General features: G+C 40.7%; 1 protein-coding gene across 1 annotated transcript in view; it reads left to right on the forward strand.

The window, feature by feature from the left end:
* ism2a (isthmin 2a) overlaps positions 1–19,726 on the forward strand; it is an 88,603-nt gene that overhangs the window by 42,901 nt on the left and 25,976 nt on the right. Inside the window, exon 2 of the mRNA XM_039742076.1 lies at positions 4,772–5,029. Coding sequence (XP_039598010.1) covers positions 4,772–5,029 — 258 coding nt within the window. The remainder of the gene's footprint in view (positions 1–4,771; positions 5,030–19,726) is intronic.

Consider the following 19,726-nt stretch of genomic DNA (forward strand, 5'->3'; position numbering starts at 1 on the left):
TATTTTGGATTTCATTTTGCTCCTTATTGTCGTCTTATTCTTTAATTCCTGATTGCCTGGTTATTTTTGATCCCTTTGTTCTACTTAAACACGTCTTCACTTTCTGACGCATCTCCTGGACTTTTAGCACTCATAAGAATCCTCAAAGACACCTTTCTTCCTTTGTTAATGGCATACATTGTGCTGGCTTTTGTGAACTTTTTGCAAAATGAAACTCCACAAAGTGCAACAAATTCAGTTATCCATGAATTATTGGATCATCACTATTTATGGCCAAGCAGGGATCTTACAGATCCAATAACCAAAGAACAAATGGACTGAGGGAGATGAAATAAGTAGTGAAAAATACCAAAAGGTCAATATGCAAGTTTAGCGAACGGAAATACAAGACAAAAATCAAAGTTGAAGAGAGCGAGATTGCATGATTCTAACTGTTAACTGCAAGTAAAATTCCCACATTTTACTTTTGTGTGAATCGTGGCTTTTATTTTCATCCAGAAACGTAAATGTTGAGCCTAGCCTGCTGCTGTCCTGACTGCACAAGATGGCAGCATTTTTTAAGTGGAAGATGGAATCAGTCAACAAAACAGCAAGAAAGAGGTCTAAGCAAGAAAAATGAATCATCAAGTAAATTAGCTGAGGACGTGAAACAAGAATCATAATCAGGAAATGGTGTGGGAGATCAAAATTCAAAAATCTCAGAAAAGACACGTAACCAGAGCCAAACTGTTAAACATTAACCAGGGCCAAAAAGCAGAGCAAGAATTTTGAAACTGGGGTGGAGAAGCAAAAGTGGATGCAAGCAAAGAACTTTGAGAGAATCCAATCGTGAACAAAGGGGAAGTCTGCACAGAAATGGCACAGTAACCAATCAACAAAAATGCCCATACGAGAAACAAAATGGCGTCGTGGAACAGGCGTTTCTCATTTTTAACATTGTAAAAAACAAATCAAGCATGTCAACAGATGTTACCATGAAGTACCTTGACCTTCAAAATCCAAAAAAGGAGGTTTTGATGATTTTTACAACCAAGGGTTAATAAAAAAGAAACATGAATCTTACTCATGACACTGGCATTGTAATGTCAAACATGACATTTCCTACGCAAAAATTAATACAAAAGAGCTATACGTGTGCAAAACCAAAATGAATTATTAATGCAAGTACAATAACAACGGTATGTACAAAACATAATAAACATCCCCCACGAGCTCCAGATCACCATGACAGCAGGCATCATAGTACGAGATTATATCAATTTTAAAGGACTTCCTGCCTTTGATTTCTCTAATCTTAAAGATTAGATAGTAGTTTGTTTACAAACCTGTCCATTTTTAAACTGAAAATCAGGTAAATAGTTGCTGCTTGATTATGTGAATTTCCCCTTGGGATTAATAAAGTATCCATCTATCTATCTATCTATCTATCTATCTATCTATCTATCTATCTATCTAGTTAAAAATAAATGCTCAGTAATCTCAAAATTTTACGTTTTCCTATATGTGCACTAGGGTTGTACTGAAAAAGTACCGAAAAATATTCTAAACCATTTTTTTAATTTCAGTACAAGAAGTAAATGGTAGTTTTCAAACTCATTGTGTTCAGTCGTTCAGCACGATCACATCCGCCCTTACATATTAAGAGTATTACATCTAGCGCTACTCACCAAGGGGGAATGTTCTCCTCCGCCATGCTCTTCAAACGTATGTGTTAATACGAGAGAGACCTAAAAATTTGTGGAATCAGTCAACAGCACAGGAGTAGGGTGAAGTTATCAACTCTACCGCCAGGCATCACATGGCTAAAGTCATGGAGCATTCTGCTGATCTGATCGAGGTGCGTGTTTCTGACGTTTATTCGACAATCGAAAAGGTGACTTCGGTGATTTTGTTTTTTCACACAGGCAAAAGCACATCAGGTCATTTGAAACATCAAGACACCAATGATCACATTTTTTAGTATTAACAAACTTGTTAATAGAGAACTTCCGTGCATTCAGACTATTAATCGACAACGTTACACCACACTGCTGTGATGTCTGGAGTGATGGCTCACACAAAACTGCTTTTTGCACCATGATAGCGCACCTGTACACTCACCATGTGATCAATCATAGAGTTTTTGACCAAAATCAATATGGTTGTTGCTTTGCACAACTGGAATTTGCCAGATCTCATTCCTTGTGACTTTTTTTCTTCCTGAAATTAAAATTGAAAGTGAAGGGCAGACAGCACTAGACCATGTGACAGACGGGTGCAGGAAATGTTCTCAGGAATGGAAGAAGCGCCGGGACAAGAGAATTACATCTCAAGGGGTGTATTGCTGTATGTTGTATAATAAAGTTTTTTTGTTGTTATTTTTTAACAATTCCATGAATGTTTGGGTTGCTCCTCATATAAACACAACTAACAAGGGGGCAGCACTCCCTGTACTAATTTGTAGAGTGCAACAAGGCAGGAAGGCATGCGATTGTGCGGCAGAGCAGGGAGGCTGCTGTGAAACGGCATGGGTGGTCGGCGAGTGGAGTTATCTGATACTGGCTTTGGTACCTTTTTGGTTCTGGTACTGAGTTCCTAAAGCCAATATCAATATCAAAGTCTAAATTTGAATAATGAACCAACACTAATGTGCACACAGACTTCAAAGGCCAAAGGAGTTTCCTTTATTTGGATATTAATGACGATTGAGTTTGCCATTGCAGTACAATTCTTTTCCTCCCTCAAGGGTTATAAATTAAGCAACCTTGCTGGAGTCCATAAGTAAGTAAAGGGCTTGAAGATAACCCTTTAGGTGTTAGCTAATGGTGCACTAAGATGCTCTGTCTAAAAGTCTTTATGGCACTCATGACTAGATGAAGGTTACATCAGTCCACATGGATAGCAGGGGACATTTTGGGAACAGGTGTTCCAGTAATGTTTGTTGTAGACATGTCATATGGAGAGTTCCTATGGGCATGGTGGGGGTGCTCAGGTGGTGGCAAAGGTTTGGGGGGGAATTTCATCCAAAGAATACATGACTGAATATGTGATTAGTTTGCAAGAATGGAAGCATTGGGGCCTTTTGATCCCTGAAGCTGTTTGTACACCCTTGAGACTGGACTGATGACCCCACAATGAGCTAGTAGTGCATCATAGTAGTCAAGTTAGGGAAAGCTTACAAACTGCTCTGGAAAAGAAAAGGCTACAAGAGGTCTATGGTAAAATGTTAGGTAGACAGGAAAATGAATAATCACAGCTCTGGAGCAGAGAAGATAGATAGATAGATAGATAGATAGATAGATAGATAGATAGATAGATAGATAGATAGATAGATAGATAGATAGATAGATAGATAGATAGATAGATAGATACTTTATTAATCCCAAGGGGAAATTCACATACTCCAGCAGCAGCATACTGATAATAAATAATATTAAATTAAAGAGTGATAACAATGAAGGTATAACAGACAATAACTTTGAATAATATTAACGTTTACCCCGGGTGGAATTGAAGAATCGCATAGTGTGGTGGAGGAACGATCTCCTCAGTCTGTCAGTGGAGCAGGACGGTGACAGCAGTCTGTCGCTGAAGCTGCTCCTCTGTCTGGAGATGATCCTGTTCAGTGGCTGCAGTGGATTCTCCATGATTGACAGGAGTCTGCTCAGCGCCCGTCGCTCTGCCACGGATGTCAAACTGTCCAGCTCTGTGCCTACAATAGAGCCTACCTTCCTCACCAGTTTGTCCAGGTGTGAGGCGTCCCTCTTCTTTATGCTGCCTCCCCAGCACACCACCGCGTAGAAGAGGGCGCTCGCCACAACCGTCTGATAAAACATCTGCAGCATCTTATTGCAGAAGAGACTCTGAAGTCATTTTAATGTCGTCTTTTAGTAGTTTTCTATTACTGTCGAGTTTCAGACAACAAGACGCTCATTCATGGTCACCGATACTGGAAGTGTTTATTTATCACATTAAAACTGTTTTTTTTTTTTTTTTACTTTCTCTTTTTTAGAAAAACATTTTCATTTAGTAGTGTTCTCCAAAAAAACACTTCTTGGGAATATTTTCTCAAAGAAAACCTCAAAAATATTAGAAAGGAAATTAAATGAAATAGAAGAGTTTCCTTAACTGCCGATAGCTTTACTAATAAGCCAGCATTATATTTTTACAGCTCCGTTTTATTTGTTCTTTTCTTGATGTTCATCCCCTGAACCTTGAGTTCATGTCTTCTGTTAAAACAAATTCATAACAAGCAACTTCCAATTAAGTGCCTAATTTTTTTGTGAAAAATGACATTAATCATCTAAGGTAATTCTCCTTGCAGCAGAGTTATGTGAAATGTTTTATGGCATACAAAAGGATCCATTTACTAGTGTTGATTTTCATGTAAAGTTAAGTGAATATTATTGATTTATGGCATAATTATATTTTTAAATTTAAATGAATATTATTGATTTATAGTGGAATGTGGCACAGTGGTAGCACTGCTGCCTCGCAGTAAGGAGACCCGGGTTCGCTTCCCAGGTCCTCCATGCGTGTAGATTGCATGTTCTCCTCGTGTCTCCGTGAGTTTCCTCCCACAGCCCAAAGACATGCAGGTTAAGTGCATTGACGATCCTAAATTGTCCCTAGTGTGTGCTTGGGGATTTGTTCCTGCCTTGTGCCCTGTGCTGGCTGGGATTGGCTCCAGCAGACCCCTGTGACCCTGTGTTAGGATATAGCGGGCTGGAAGATGACTGACTGACTGACTGATTATATTTTTAAGTATCTTCTTTTTGCTTCTTTTGAATAGGTTAAGGGTCGAGGAGCCTCTAGTGCCTCTCATCAGGGGTTGGACATTTTGCAACAAAACAACAAAATTAAGAGTTGGAAAAGAACTGGCCCAAGTAACCCCCGTCGACACAAGAGGAGGTGGTCTCAGCAGCGCACGGGTGGGACTTACACTCAATCCAAGGCTGAACTGGAAGACAGTAAGCCCTTTGTTTTGGACCTTAAGAACTTTCCTGACCTGGCTAATGCTGACCTCAGTTCTCAAAATCCAAACATTCAGGTTGGTTAAAAGAGTTTGATAAATGTATTAGGTTGTGCCATGTATTTTGGCTTTGTTCACTTTTTCTGCTTTTTTTTATTTCACTTCTTTCTTTTTAGTTCATGAGCTTATCTGACAGCTTTGTGTATCACATTGGCAAGTCATAGCCATTGCTGGATTTTGTATGTCCACTCCTATTTCCTAAAAGTTGACCTGAACTGTCATTACTTCATTTAGAAGATAATAGATATTTAGATTCTCCCACCTTGGAGCTTCAAGCATTGATATATACTTAGACTTGATTTGAAATTTGGGGGTAAGGAGGGTTGTCTTCCTTGGAGTTTCATGCATCTGTATATTGTTAAATTTGACCAGAGTGCTTGAGGTGGGGACTTAGATTGAATCCCCCTTGGAGTGTTGAACATCAATATGCACATCTATTCGACTGGAGAGTGAGCTCAGGGGAGGCATTCCCCATTAGAATGTCAAGCATTGATATATGCCCGTCCGGGACGCCCCTTCAAAGTATGTTCTGGGGGAGCAACCATGGGTTGATCAGTACCTCCCTCAGGACGCTTGGTGGCAGCCTCCCTGGTTGACGATGCTGCCTCAGCTTCCTGCAGGGCTCCATGGGAGATGGAGTTCTCCACAACCCTTTGGGGATCTGGGGTGGTCGCCAGGGGGTGCTGCATGGGTCCCTGAGCCTGGCTGGATGAGTCTTCAGCCCCGGCCGGAAGTGCAACTGGAAACAGGTGGGCTATAAAATGGACCAGCAACCACCACTCAGTGTCCAGAGTCGGGTGGAGGAGGACAAAGCTTGGAGCAGTGGTGGCAGAAGAGAGAAGAGTATTTTGGTGTGTTTGTTGGTGCTTTGGGACAGTGTTGTGGCTGTGGGACACGGGGAAGACGTGCCCTATAGCTGAAGAAAATGAAAGTTTATTTATTTGTATACGTGCCTCCTGTTTCCAATCTGTGTCGGGTCAGGCGCTTATATTGCCTCTTGTTACAACACATGTATTTGATCAGTGAGTGGCCAGAGTGGTTCTTATTGGCCCTTGCAGTTTCAAGTGGTGGTATCTGCTCCAGTTTGAGTGGGGTGTGGTGGAGGGTCCCCTTTGGAGTCTCAAGCATTAATATACACTTCAGTGCGGTTGGAGAGTGAGGACAGGGGAGTGTCAAAACTGCATTGGAGAACACCAGGATATCTGTGGTGTGTACCAATGTGCTACAAAATGCTGTGGGTACACAACAAAGACAAACAGTACACACCGGCGAACAACTGAGAAGTGCCGGCACTCCATATCTGTGTGTAGTGACCACTTCAAGCATTGTCAGCAGGACATATCATGACCTTCCTCTCAGGTTGTTTAGGTGTATTGAATCCAGTGGTGCATGTCAAGTAGTTGCAGTGGGTTACAGCTTTTACAGGCGGAGTGGTGGCTCTGAGGTTAGGGACCTGCACTGGAAATCGGAAGGCTGCCGGTTTGAATCCCGTAAATGCCAATAGGGACTCTGCTCTGTTGGGCTCTTGAGTAAGGCCCTTAACCTGCAATTGCTGAGCGCTATGAGTAGTGAGAAAAACGATATATACATGCAAAGAATTATTATTATTTAATACACAAATATGCCTGTATTTAAATGTGATCAAGGCCTTGCATGTATTTAAGACTTTTTACATTATTGTGTAGAGTTGCCATATTTGAAAATTAGGAAATAGGAAATCTTTCTCTATATTACTATATATATAAATTTATACATGTCCCTACACACCCAGACCAATATATTATATAAAAGTAGAGACATAAGTTGAAAACATAAAGCAAGGATTTTAATGAGTTATGAGGAAAACAAAAGTAAAATCATTTCAAAATTATTTAGTAAAAGTGCAATTCCATACACCACAGTTTGCTTCAAAACAGCTTCTGCCTTGTTTGATAAATGTCCATTCGCTGGAATATTCATCACGAAATTTCCACTTACGTTTTGGCATCTTGGGATGGATGGATGGATTAGTTTTTAAGTTAGGAAAAAAGTTGGCCGTGGCGAGTAGTAACAACACACTTCGTTGACGCTGTATGTTGCAATGTTGATACAGAACTGCACAGCAGCGCGGCTGGAGAGCGAAACGGTAAGAGTGTCGCTGACCTCAGCCAACCAGATCAACTGAACAAGCTGCAAACAGGCAGCAAACACAAGTGTCCTCGTTACATTTCGTTTATTTTCATCAAGAGAATCTGAGAAAAGAAAGTATAGTTACTTATAAAGTTACAACTAAGTACCGTAAGAAGGTAGTAAAAATATATTTTTATTACGAAATTTGAAAATGAACTAAATACGGGACATTTTTGGACAAAATCATCAAATATGGGACCTTTCCTGTATATAAGGGACGTCTGGCGACCCTATTATAGGGTATGATGGATGGCCGGGACGCCTTCTTCACCACATCTGCCAGGGGGACAAGGGTGGGAAGCCCAGTATCTCCCTCTGGACGCTAGATGGTGGTGCCTCCTACTCCCCCAGGGCTTCATGGGGGTTGGAGTTCTCTGCAGCTCTGTGGGGTTCCGCAGGCACCGCCAGGGGGTGCTGCAACAGGAGCGGGTGGCCCCCTTTTGGGCACTGGTTATAAAAGGAGCCAGCGACCACCATTCAGTAGCCAGAGTCGGGTGGAGGAGGACAAGGTTGCTTGGTAGGAGTGGTGGTGCCAAGGAAGAAGTGTGCTTTATTGGGGACTGTGTTGTGTCTGTGGGTACGGGGAAAGCGTAGCCCACAGACGAAGAAAATAAAGTCTTTTGTACTTTTATACGTGCCACCCGTGTCCAATCTGTGTCGGGTCGGGCGCTATATAGCGTCATTTTTACAAGGGTTACTAATGGACCTTGGATTAGAGCTGTTCATTGGTTCTAGGGTGAAGGCGTTAATCAAAACGAATACTTTCTCACCCCGACCTTAGCCCACTATTAACATTTGTGCCCGTTCTCTTACCACAGTCCTTCAATCACTCATTACTACTGCATTTTGCAGCCATCATGCTATAAAACCATCAGGCTGTATATTGTTTATCTATATAAATATTTTACTTATGTTTTTTTGTGTTATTTTTCTTTCTCTATAGTAATGTATAATCAGATATTCCTTAAAAGATAAAAGACTAAAATCAAAATCATTTGTTTACCCAGTCAGACATAATTGTTATCTAACATGCTACTATTTGAATAATGCAAGCCCCAGTAATTATTTTTTAAGTTTGAAGTTTCAAGGGTAATTGATTTATTTAATTATTTCTTGTGCTGTTCTTTTGAAGCTGATATTCTTGCTGTGAGTTGTTCAGCTATGCTCTGTTTTTTGAACGATACGGCGAAATTAGAGCCATATGGGTTTTATCCACAGAATGATGCATCGTATGCGTTACCGGAGTCCATTGTGCTCTGATGGAAGAGATTGTCTTTTGGCAAGCGGTGAGCAGAGATGGATCTGCTCTGATCCTAGAAAAAGATATTACTTGGCAGCAATGTTTGAAGTCCTTTATGTGGTTTTGATTTATATTTGATCCAATCATTTTTAAACAATGTTTGATTAGGAAAGATAATGTAAATCCATCATCAATCCATCAGCAAAAACAGATACTCCACACATATGGAGGTCACCGGCTGTAATTCTTTGGATACAGTTTGCAATAAGACTGACTCTTGTTATAATTTCACTTATTTGTCAGGACTGTATTTGTTCTTATAGTTTTATGCAATGTATTTTTTATGTCTTTTAAACATCAGTTTATTTTCATTTTGACTTCCATTGTGGTTGTGGCTTGACTGATCCCCACCTTGTGAAGTATAACATCCTGAACACCACCGTATAAAATGGTGGCAACCAGTAGCTTTAAATAGTCTTTGGTAGATCCAAGAAATGGCCCTATAAACCTTAGCGAATTTGTGCATTTACATTTACGCACATAACCGGGTTAAGATGAATAACCCGATTAAGAGAGAAACCTGCTTTCTTAATATTACACATTTACGTGCGCAGGTAATCTTCCGGAGTTCTCCTTTGGCAGAACGCTCCGTCGTCATTAACTCTTTGAGGGCTGAATATTTTTTCGAAAAAACGCAGTTTTCTGAAAAGCACACAAAGCAATGGATTTCACACATAAATCAACATAAAACGTCTGTTGCTCCGTGCTGTGGCTGCTGCTGGCGGCAGTGGCTGTGTGGGGGCACCTCGATGGACAGCAGGAATGCATGGTGGGCCTGCTGCCTGGCTGTCTTCGCACAGCAGGTGGGTTGTGGTGGCGGTTGCAGTGTAACACGCTATGTGGTGGCCCTTCCAGGTGAACGCTGCTGTAGGCGCATCAGCTACGTGAAAGTATTCAGCCCCACAATCAGCTGGGGGCCAATCAGATGATGCTGGTACCTCAGTTTCGTTTTTGAGAACCATCTCCAGATCACTTGCATCCAACTCTGAGTCTGACAAGTCAGAGTTCTATTCAAAGAAATTGCGTAAATGGAGAATTTTGCTTTACACATTCGCTTTGGTCTCTCGCCATTTTAGAGGTTGTTTGCTCTTTGCTACTAATGCATGAGTAGGTAATCGAGTTTATATTAACAAAGCTATGTAATTTTCCTTCTCGCAAAGAGAGTTGAACTAAAACATAAGGGTGATTTTTGTTGCAGTTTACCCGTGATCCCCGTCCTCTACCCCTGAATTTCGACAAAAGTTGACATCAGCCCTAAAAGAGTTAAACTGTGCAAGAAAGTGTTAAAACATCATCATTGGACATCACACATTTGAAAACAAGCATGAAACCCATGATCATGTTTGTGTATTTTATTAATATGTTTAGTCAAATTGATGCTTTATTAATATGTTTCTGTTACCAGAATGCACACACCGAGGTCTTTTCTGCTTGGCTGTGTGATTGAGTCCTGCAAAGGACCGGCGGTATGCTTGATTGTTGCCTTACACCCAGGGCTGCTGGGATAGTAATAAGGCAGATATTTTTATTTTAACAAGATATGCATTAGGTTACTCATTTCTTGAAAAAGTAATCAGACAACAACAACAACAACATTTATTTCTATAGCACATTTTCATACAAACAGTAGCTCAAAGTGCTTTACATATTAAAGAATAGAAAAATAAAAGACAAAATAAGAAAACAAAATAAATCAACATTAATTAACATCGAATAAGAGTAAGGTTCAATGGCCAGGGGGGACAGAAAAAAACTCCAGACGGCTGGAGAAAAAAATAAAATCTGCAGGGATTCCAGACCATGAGACCGCCCAGTCCCCTCTGGGCATTCTACCTAACATAAATGAAACAGTCCTCTGGATTTAGGGTTCTCACGGAAGGGCTTGATGAAGATGATGGTCACGTAGACTTCTGCCTTTTAATTCATCCATTATTGTTGGAGCATCATGAAGCTTTGAGTAGGTGGAGGTGGCGCAGGCCACCACCACAAAGAAACCGGAAAAAGAAACAGGAAAGAGAGTAGGGGTCAGTACGGACGTATACATGTTACTTTTAACGTGTTACCCTGAATCATACATTTAGCGATTTTTAAAATATTGACACAGATTATATCAGCAAGGACAAGGAATACTGTGATTGTCTGTGCATTTGCCTCTGGAAAATTATTTTGTGGATGCTTCTACTTGTGGCTGCTGAACGCGTGTGCAAAGCAAATACGTGCGCAGGCCGACAGAGTGCAACAAACAGGCGCAGACTACAAAATCCTTAAGAGTAACCCCATTTTGTGTTTACATGCCCACATAATTGGAGTATTTGGGGAGAAATCTACCTCTGTCAACCAGGTTTCACAGAGGCCAATAACCCGATTTATCTAATCATATTAACAGTTTACATGGCATTTTAGAAATCTGTGAGTAATCGGATTATTGAAGTGCATGTAAATGCGCTGAGAGTTAATAAAGTAAACTTTAGGCTTTTAGCTCTTTTTTTGATTCCTTTATTTTTCCCTTTATCTTCAAATTTGGTTTAGTTTGATTATACAACCCATTATATCCTAACTACAGGGTCATGGGGGTCTGCTGGAGCCAATCCCAACCAACACAGGGTGCAAGGTAGGAAACAAACCCCGGGCCCACCACAGGGCACACACAAGGGACAATTTCAGATTGTCAATGCACTTAACCAGCATGTCTTTGGACCGTGGGAGGAAACCCACGCAGATATGGGGAGAACATGCAAACTCCACACATGGAGGACCTGGGAAGCGAACCCGGGAACCCGCACTACCCACTGCACCACCATGCCGCCCCTTATAATTGAAATCCATCCATCCATTATCCAACCCGCTATATCCTAACTGGAAGGTCACGGGGGGGTCTGCTGGAGCCAATCCCAGCCAACACAGGGTGCAAGGTAGGAAACAAAACACGGGCAGGGTGCCAGCCCACCACAGGGCACACACACCAAGCACAATTTAGGATTGCCAATGCCCCTAATCTGCATGTCTTTGGACTGTGGGACACGGGGAGAACATGCAAACTCCACGCAGGGAGGACCCAGGAAGCGAACCCAGGTCTCCTAACTGCGAGGCAGCAGCGCTACCCACTGCTCCACCGTGCCGCCCGATTATGGATGCCCATTCATGTAATCCATTCAGATTCTTTTCAGATTTTGAATGCTGCCCGCTTTTTTAACTACAATGCAGTCTGCTCTGTTTTTCCCACTTCATCTCTGTGTCGTTATTTCTCCCCTGACCGTTACTTTTTCTTATTTATAATAATGACATTGATTCCGGGGTAGTTAGTAAACTTGTGAAGCTTTACGGAAGATATTAAAGTCTGGAGAGATGGCAGATGCTGAGGACTTCAGAATTGAGTAAACATTTAACGTAGAAAAGTGCAAAGTACAGTGGTACCTCGGTTTTACGTCTGCTTTGGAATAAGTCCAACTTGGTATACGTCCTGTTTGGACACAAAAAACTTTGCGTAGTATACGACCTTTGTTTGGAATACGACTCACGTGCTAAAACACTCTTGTTTACCTCTCTCGAGACAAAGCCACGACTGCCCAAGAGCGCCAGTACGCCAGTTGCTAGCATTCAGTGAACAACCCGCACGCTACCTTTGTTTACCCCTCTCGAGACAAAGCCACGACTGGCCACGAGCGTCAGTATGCGCTATAACTCTGTGAATTTTCACCTGATTTTGTGTTTTTTCGCGTAAATTTGAATTGATTGTTGCAAAGTATGGAGGTGGCCTGCTGCATACCGTATGGCGAGAACGACGGTATCTATGATTGTGAAAAACAAAGGCGTTATTAGAAAGTAAAGTGAGGTTCAATGTTCATTTATTTCATCTAATTACTTTTGTATTCATGTATTTTAGTATTAAGCAGTGTTTCAATTATTTTATACAACCCCATCAGTGTATAATATGCCAATAACAGTAGGAATTTTTTTCATGGGAACGGATTAATCATTTTCCTTTTATTTCTTACGGAAAAATTTTGTTTGGTATACGTCCTGTTTGGTATAAGTCAAAGGATCTGGAACGGATTAAGGACGTATACCGAGGTGCCACTGTGCTCCACATGGGTAACAGGGACGTCAATTATAAATACAAGACGGCAGACACTGTCCCGCAGGATGCAGCTTCTGAAAAGCATTTAGGGGTTTATGTTAACACAATATTTTCATTATCTAAGCAATGCATAAAAGCAATTAACAAGGAAAATAAAATGTTAGTTTATATTGTAAAGGCCTTTGATTATAAATCCAGGTACATTATGCTCAGACTATATTATGTACTAGTGAGACAGCATTTCGAGTTCTGTGTTCAGTTCTGGTCAGCACGCTACCAAAAAGACATAGCAGCACTTGAAGCCGTGCAGAGGAGAGTAACCAAGTGCATCCTGGGACTTAAGGACGTGTCCTACTGTGCCAGACTCGGAGAATGAAACCTGTTTAGTCTCGAGATGAGGAGACCTAATCCAGGTCTTGAAAAGTCTCAAAGGCATTGATAAAGTAGATCAAGCAAATATTTTTAACCTAATGATGAATCGCGTGCTTGAGGACATCAATTAAGAGGAGGTGCATTTAGGACTGAAGCCAGGAAGCACTTCTTTACGCAAAGAGTTGTGGGACTGTGGAGCAAACTACCGAGACATGGAGCTGAAGCAGAAACCTTGACAACCTTAAGAAGAATTTGGATGAGATATTGGGACAGCTTGGCTATTAGTGAAACAAATGAGTTTGACGGACTGAAAGGTCTCCTCTCGTTTGTCAGATTTCTTACATTGTTAGGTTCTTTCTCGTTTTGCCTTTAGCATCTCTAAGCACTCGCTTCGCTTTAATTCCTATAATCTCAGGGATTCCAAAAAATTAAATCTGTATTTGTACAAAGCAAAATCTTTGCTTGTTCTTTGTGCAAAGCCTTGTTTTTCAAGCCACAGTCTTAAAATTTGGTACACAGTGACCTCTCGCCATAAGTCATGTCCTTGATATGTAATCTCAGCCTTTCTCCCACCTGGGGGACGGCTCAGGGTCAAAGCAAATGGCCTGAAATGCTTCATTGTGATCAGTTGACAGAGAATATGCCCCACGTAGGCTGTGGTGGTGATGTAATGGTTAACACAGGTTCGATTCCCACCCTTTACATTAAAGGTTTTATTTAATCAATCATTTCACCCCACTATTTTTGTCATGGCCCCCATCTCCCCGAAGTGGGCCTGTATTGTCTTCAGACTTATGTATTGCAGTTTGGTGTCATGTGCATCATCTCCTATGTATCATTACCCCACCGTCACAGCCAGCCTAGCACACTTTCACTGTCCTATTATGTACTCTGTTAATAGTTTTAAGGCGATAGTGGAGTCAATTCTCTTAACAAACTGTGATCACCAATCATATTTAGTATGAACAAAGTCATTTTTGCTATTTATAGCAGATTTTAGAAATAATACCCATGTAAAGCCAATTGTATGAATGTTCTGTCATCACTAAAAATGGATGTATATAATTTTATGAAAACTGGAGGATAACCAGGAAGAGTTCAACTCAGACTATCGGTTATGAGGTGCCTTGATGCAGTGGCAGGGAGGAATTGGGTTTCTGTTGTCAAGCATTAAGACCCTCCACTCCCTTTTCAGAGGCTGGCTGCAAAACAGATTGGTCTGAAAGTGAATGACAGTCTGACCAGGACAGCCTGGGGACACAATAAGTTTCTGCACTCTTAACAGGATGTGATAATGGAGAATCTGGATTTATAGCATAGATTCCTCTCATCCAGTCAAATTACCCCCTCTACTTCAAACGTCTGTAGTTGTTGTTTTAGCCAGACGTCTTGGGTCAAACTGCTTTTCTCTTGGGTAACTGTATATCACTTGCTCAGACAAGTTTAAAGCGCAAACACTGTAGAATTTATGGTGACGTTTTGAAATGAAACCCAGGCAACATCAGGGAAATATGCAGTAGTTAGTCAATAATAAAGGTGCATGAGGTGTCTGTGCAGAGTGTGCATGTTCTTTTCCTCTCTGTGGGAGTCTTCCTCTGGCGATCCAGATTTCCTGAAGAGGAATGTGTTGGATTAGTTGGTGACTTCCCAGTGTAAGTGAATCAAAGTACAGTGGAACCTCAGGTCATGACCGTAATTCGTTCCGAAACTCTGGTCGCAACCTGATTTGGTCATGTCCCGAAGTAATTCCCCCCGTAAGATTGTATGTAAATACAATTAATCCGTTCCGGACCATATGACCTGTATGTAAATATATATTTTTTTAAAGATTTTTAAGCACAAAAATTGTTAACTATACCATAGAATGCACAGTGTAATAGTAAACTAAATGTAAAAACATTAAATAACACAGAGAAAACCTTGAACAGAGAAAACTAACATTGCAAGATTTCTCACTACAGCCTTACGAACCGTTCACTTTAAGCACAGGGAAAAAAATGAACTTTTAAAAAATCCATAATTTATACAAAAACTAACTGTAAACAACCAAGAAAACTAACCTTGCATGAGTCGAGTTCTGGCATGAAAGAAGTGAGGAGGAACTGGGTGGAGAGGAGATTACAGTTTTGAGGTAAAGTCTGTGACGATGCGAGTTCGCTGCATGCTCCCATCTCGCTTCCGGAAACCCTTAAACCCGTCACCATCTGTAATGTTACCGATGAGCACGACATGATGAGTAAAGCACTACAATGGAGCAAGGGGATGGTGCAAAAAGTGCCAAGTGCTTTTATTAAAATCAACAAAACAACAATCAAAAACAAAGTCCAAATTAAATAAACTGCTGTGCTTTCGGAATCCTTCAATAAATAAATGATCCCATAAAAACAAAAGTGAAGTGGAAGTTAAAATCCAATAGAAAAAAGTCTTTGTTAAATACAACGAGATTAAAACAATGCTCGAAGCAGTCTCTTTAAAAACAAGCCCAGTGCATTCTTTAACTGCCTTCTCGTGCTCTCTCTCTCTCTCTCTCTCTCTCTCTCTCTCTCTCTCTCTCTCTCTCTCTCTCTCTCTCTCTCTCTCTCTCTCTCTCTCTCTCTTTCTCTCTCTCTCTCTCTCGCTCGCTCACTCGCTTGCTGCACAGGGAGAGACTGAACACATGCAGAAATCATCGCCGCGTATGAACCATAAGGGAAACTTATGGTTGAGTGTGTGTGTGGTCATGAACAGATGCAAAAGTTTGGCGAACGTTTTGGTCGTAACCGATTTGTACGTGTTCAGAGATGTTCGTGACCCGAGGTTCCGCTGTTTGTACGTGAGTGTGCTCTGTAAGAGTCTGAGAGTAGACCAATACTGAACCTGAACTGGACGATCAGTTAAAAAATAATTAGCTATGCTGCTTGTCTAAGACGGGTTGAAATTTAAATTATCAACGTAGACCTCAGCTTTACGGTTTACAATGTTCACCATGCAATGCATATGTCTTTGTTATATGCCATTTGGGATTCATAAAAGCAGTGTTAAAGTCTGGTATGTGCCATCTGTTGGAGTGACAAATGCAGTGTATTTTATTTCTACACACGTTTGTGATGCGTCCTCTGTTGAAATGACAAATGTAAAGCATATGTCTCTGTTGTATGCAAATTGGTATGGAATTAATAAAATCAGTGTTAATATTTGCGATGTGTCACCTTTTGGGATGACAAATGTGAGGCACTTTATTACTAAAGTTGTTTGTAATGCACCTTCATTTGGAATTATTATTTATTTATTATTATACTTTATTAATCCTGAAGGAAATTACTTGGTTTTCGCATACCCCTTGGGGTCAGAGCGCAGGGTCAGCCATTGTATAGTGCCCCTGGAGCAATTAAAGGTTAAGGGCTTTGCTCAAGGGCTCAGCAGAGTACCATTTCTCTTGGCAGTGAAGGGGATTCGAACTGTCAACCTTCGTGATACCAGCGTAGATCCTCAGCCTCAGAGTCACCACTCCGAGACATAGCAACCAGATAGACATACAGATAGATACACAAATGCTTATCCTTTTATTTAGGTGGATTGAAAAAAACAAATAGCCAGTATAATACAATGCATTAGCAGACAAAACAGCAGATCTCAGAGACAGCATAAAGCAAGATAAAAAACATTTGGGAACAACCAGATGACCTGTTTGTCATATTACACAATTTTTTCCAGCAATTTTCAGTTGTAACTTACAGGTATGTCATTCACATAACTTTAGTGAGTTGGAGGCAGTTGTCTAATGTGACATCCCAATGACTCAATCCAACTAGTCTGCGACTCGCTGCTATAAAATCAAACAGGTTTGACTTTGTCTTTAGTTTCAGAGGTGGGCTCTGTGTGCTGACAACCAGTGAATGCCAAGTATAATGCATAGAATGTGGCAATGAGGGATAAGGTATTGTGGGTGTTTTGGACCTAACAAACAGAAGAGAAGCTCATCTGTCTGATGTCTTGTGTTTTACACACCATGACAGAATGGCAAAAGAAAAAAGATAGCAGATATTGTGGCTGAACGCGCTGTACTTGTGACACCTTCGTACGGCAGCTACGGTATTGGCTGTCACATAAAAGGGCGATCGTGACTATGGTGGAAAGTCATCACACATGTACAGCAATTTTCAATTGTTTAATTTGACATGATCCAATGACAAGACTAGCAACTGGGGTCTGCAAGTCTGACTTACTTCCCAGCTAGAAATCTCATATTGTGACATTGGCTTAAAGCATTTGAAAGCTTCAACACGTGACAGTGGAGTCAGCTGAGAAGTTTCAACCAGCAAGTGCAGAGACTGTAAACGTGCTTACTAGCTTGAAAGAGTGAACTTTAATGAATAAATATTAGGTATACAAGCTTCTCCAAAGATTTTAATGTGTGCTTATTTAGCCAGTAATAAAAAAGCAAGTTATATATTAAGAGAATCCAAGTGTGTCTAAGGCAACAGTGTTTCACAAACTCTTTTGCAGGAAGCCCTACGATGGGTTGTCCTTCCTCGTAAACCTGGAATGATTTGCTCTGGTATGGTGGGAGTGTAATTTGTTTTGTTCACCCGCTCATCTGTAAGTTGGAGAATTTAGATATACTTTACATTTACAGACGGAGGAAGAATTGAAAGGCTTGGAAATGTCTGTAATCTCAGTCCAGATCTCTAATTGTGTTCTTGTGTGTCTTATATCCAAGAATCCTGTGATTTTAATGTGAATTATGGAAAGGCATAATTGTGGTATCAGATGCTGATTACTAAGCATTGCCGTCACAAACTAAAAAGCTAATTTAGCAAAGTAAATTGATGGCTAGGGTTAGGGTTAGGGTGAAGATTTTTGTATCTGGACATTTTAAAATTATTTTAAAATATGTAACACCCTTTTTTTTAGACATAATCCCTCTCAAACTCATAGTTGTAATCTATTACTATATGGTATTAAAAGTGACCTCATCAAACTTTTTTCAATAAGTGTGGAGAATGTAAAAAATGAAAAGTCTTTCCAGCAAGTGTCCATCATACATGGTCTCAAGTTGTGGGATATGACTGCATTTACGTAATGTTGTCTTGGTTTCTCTTAGGCAGGCTTCGTGTGCCTGAAACTTCCTAGGAGGACAGTGTAAAATAAATGTGTTTATGTGCCAAAAAATGAAGAGTCTGAGCATCCAGCGTTTACGGGACTAACATGCCCAGTAGTCTGATAAAGGGACCCGCCATGTGCCCGGATCATTTGATTGCTTGTTCTTATTGCTCTTATTGGCCTGCTTTTGCAAGACAATGTCAGCACAGGCTTTTCCAACTTGCTACATTAAATTATTGTATATTAGTCCGGTAGTCATTTTCTTACCCACTTAGTCCTGAACAAGAATGCGTGGGGGGTCAGAGCCTATCCCAATTAGCACAGGGCACAAGGCAGGAACAAACACTGGACAGGACATCAGTCCATCACAGGGCTGTATTGTATATTAGTGCATGTCAAAGATTTTTTTGTGATTTATTAACTTTAAAAGAAGTCTTCCTTTAAAATACATTAATTCCTTCAATGAGATTTTCTTTCTTTAACATGCAGAGGAATGAGGGGCGCACATTTTAAGCTCATAAAATTCTGACCATTTTATAGCATGTCACATTTGTCATATATCAACACAAATGGATATAGTGTGGAGTCACGGGTGCCCTTATAATTATTTCCGAAAGGTTTCAGAAACAGAGTAATTTATAAGACTCACAAATTCTTTTAGCATCGCATAATAGAAATAAATTGCTAACCCACAATGGAACTGTTTTACCAAATGAGCTCCAGTGATTTAAATAATAACATATAATAGCAGGAAACATGAGTTGTCTTAAAATTCCCTTCAGCTAAACAGCAGGAGATAACTGTGATATGAACTGAAAGCACTGCTGACTGTTTAATTTGAAGCGTAGATTAATGATTTTTTTTTTTTTTAGTCGCATTATATTTCTTTTAATGACTTAAATATTTTTATTTATGTGTCTTCCAGAAATTCCTGTGTTGACTCTGTTTGCTCTGTAATGTTTTTAATGCTTTCTTAATTATATATATACTTTGCTACATGAAAGTGCAAATGCCTCATTAGTACCGATTCCAAAGGTGTATTATTTATTCATTGTATGACTAGGAAAATGAGGCAGATTGTCCTAAAGCAGGCTATATAGATATATATATATGTTTTATATAGGGTGGTCCAGATCTAATTATGCAATTTTCATTATGCTATAACTTATTAAGTTTATTACATAGAAAATCACCCAAAAAATCCCAGATCATCGAGAAGAGTGCGAACTGATGACATGAAGAATCATCTTTGTGCCGAACTGGAATTGTCCCTGCATAAATCAAAGTCATCCAGACGATCTGGATCTGCATAATTAGATCTGCACCACCCTAGTATATATATATATATGTATATTGTGGCAAGTTGCTGGGGCTACGACCCGGCCGGGATGCCTGGAAGGACTGGAAGCTGGGTGTATGTCCTCCGGGCCACGAGGGGGCAACCGCCCTGGAACAGAGGAGAACCACAGGAGAGGAACAAGGAGGCTTACGCCTATTTTAACCTGTGGGCACCGCCAGGGGGTGCCCCGAGTCTCAGAGGGCCCGGGATTGATTTACTTCCGCCGCACTCGGGAAGATGGAGGAGAATCCCTCCAGGGACACCCGGAGTGCTTCCAGGTGCTCTTCCGCCACACCAGGAAGTGATGTCAGAGGGAGCACCTGGAGCACATCCAGGAGAGAATAAAAGGGCCCGCCTTCCTACAGTGGGGGAGCT

Source organism: Polypterus senegalus, chromosome 18 (assembly GCF_016835505.1).
Source record: "Polypterus senegalus isolate Bchr_013 chromosome 18, ASM1683550v1, whole genome shotgun sequence".
In the NCBI taxonomy this organism is placed as follows: domain Eukaryota; kingdom Metazoa; phylum Chordata; class Cladistia; order Polypteriformes; family Polypteridae; genus Polypterus; species Polypterus senegalus.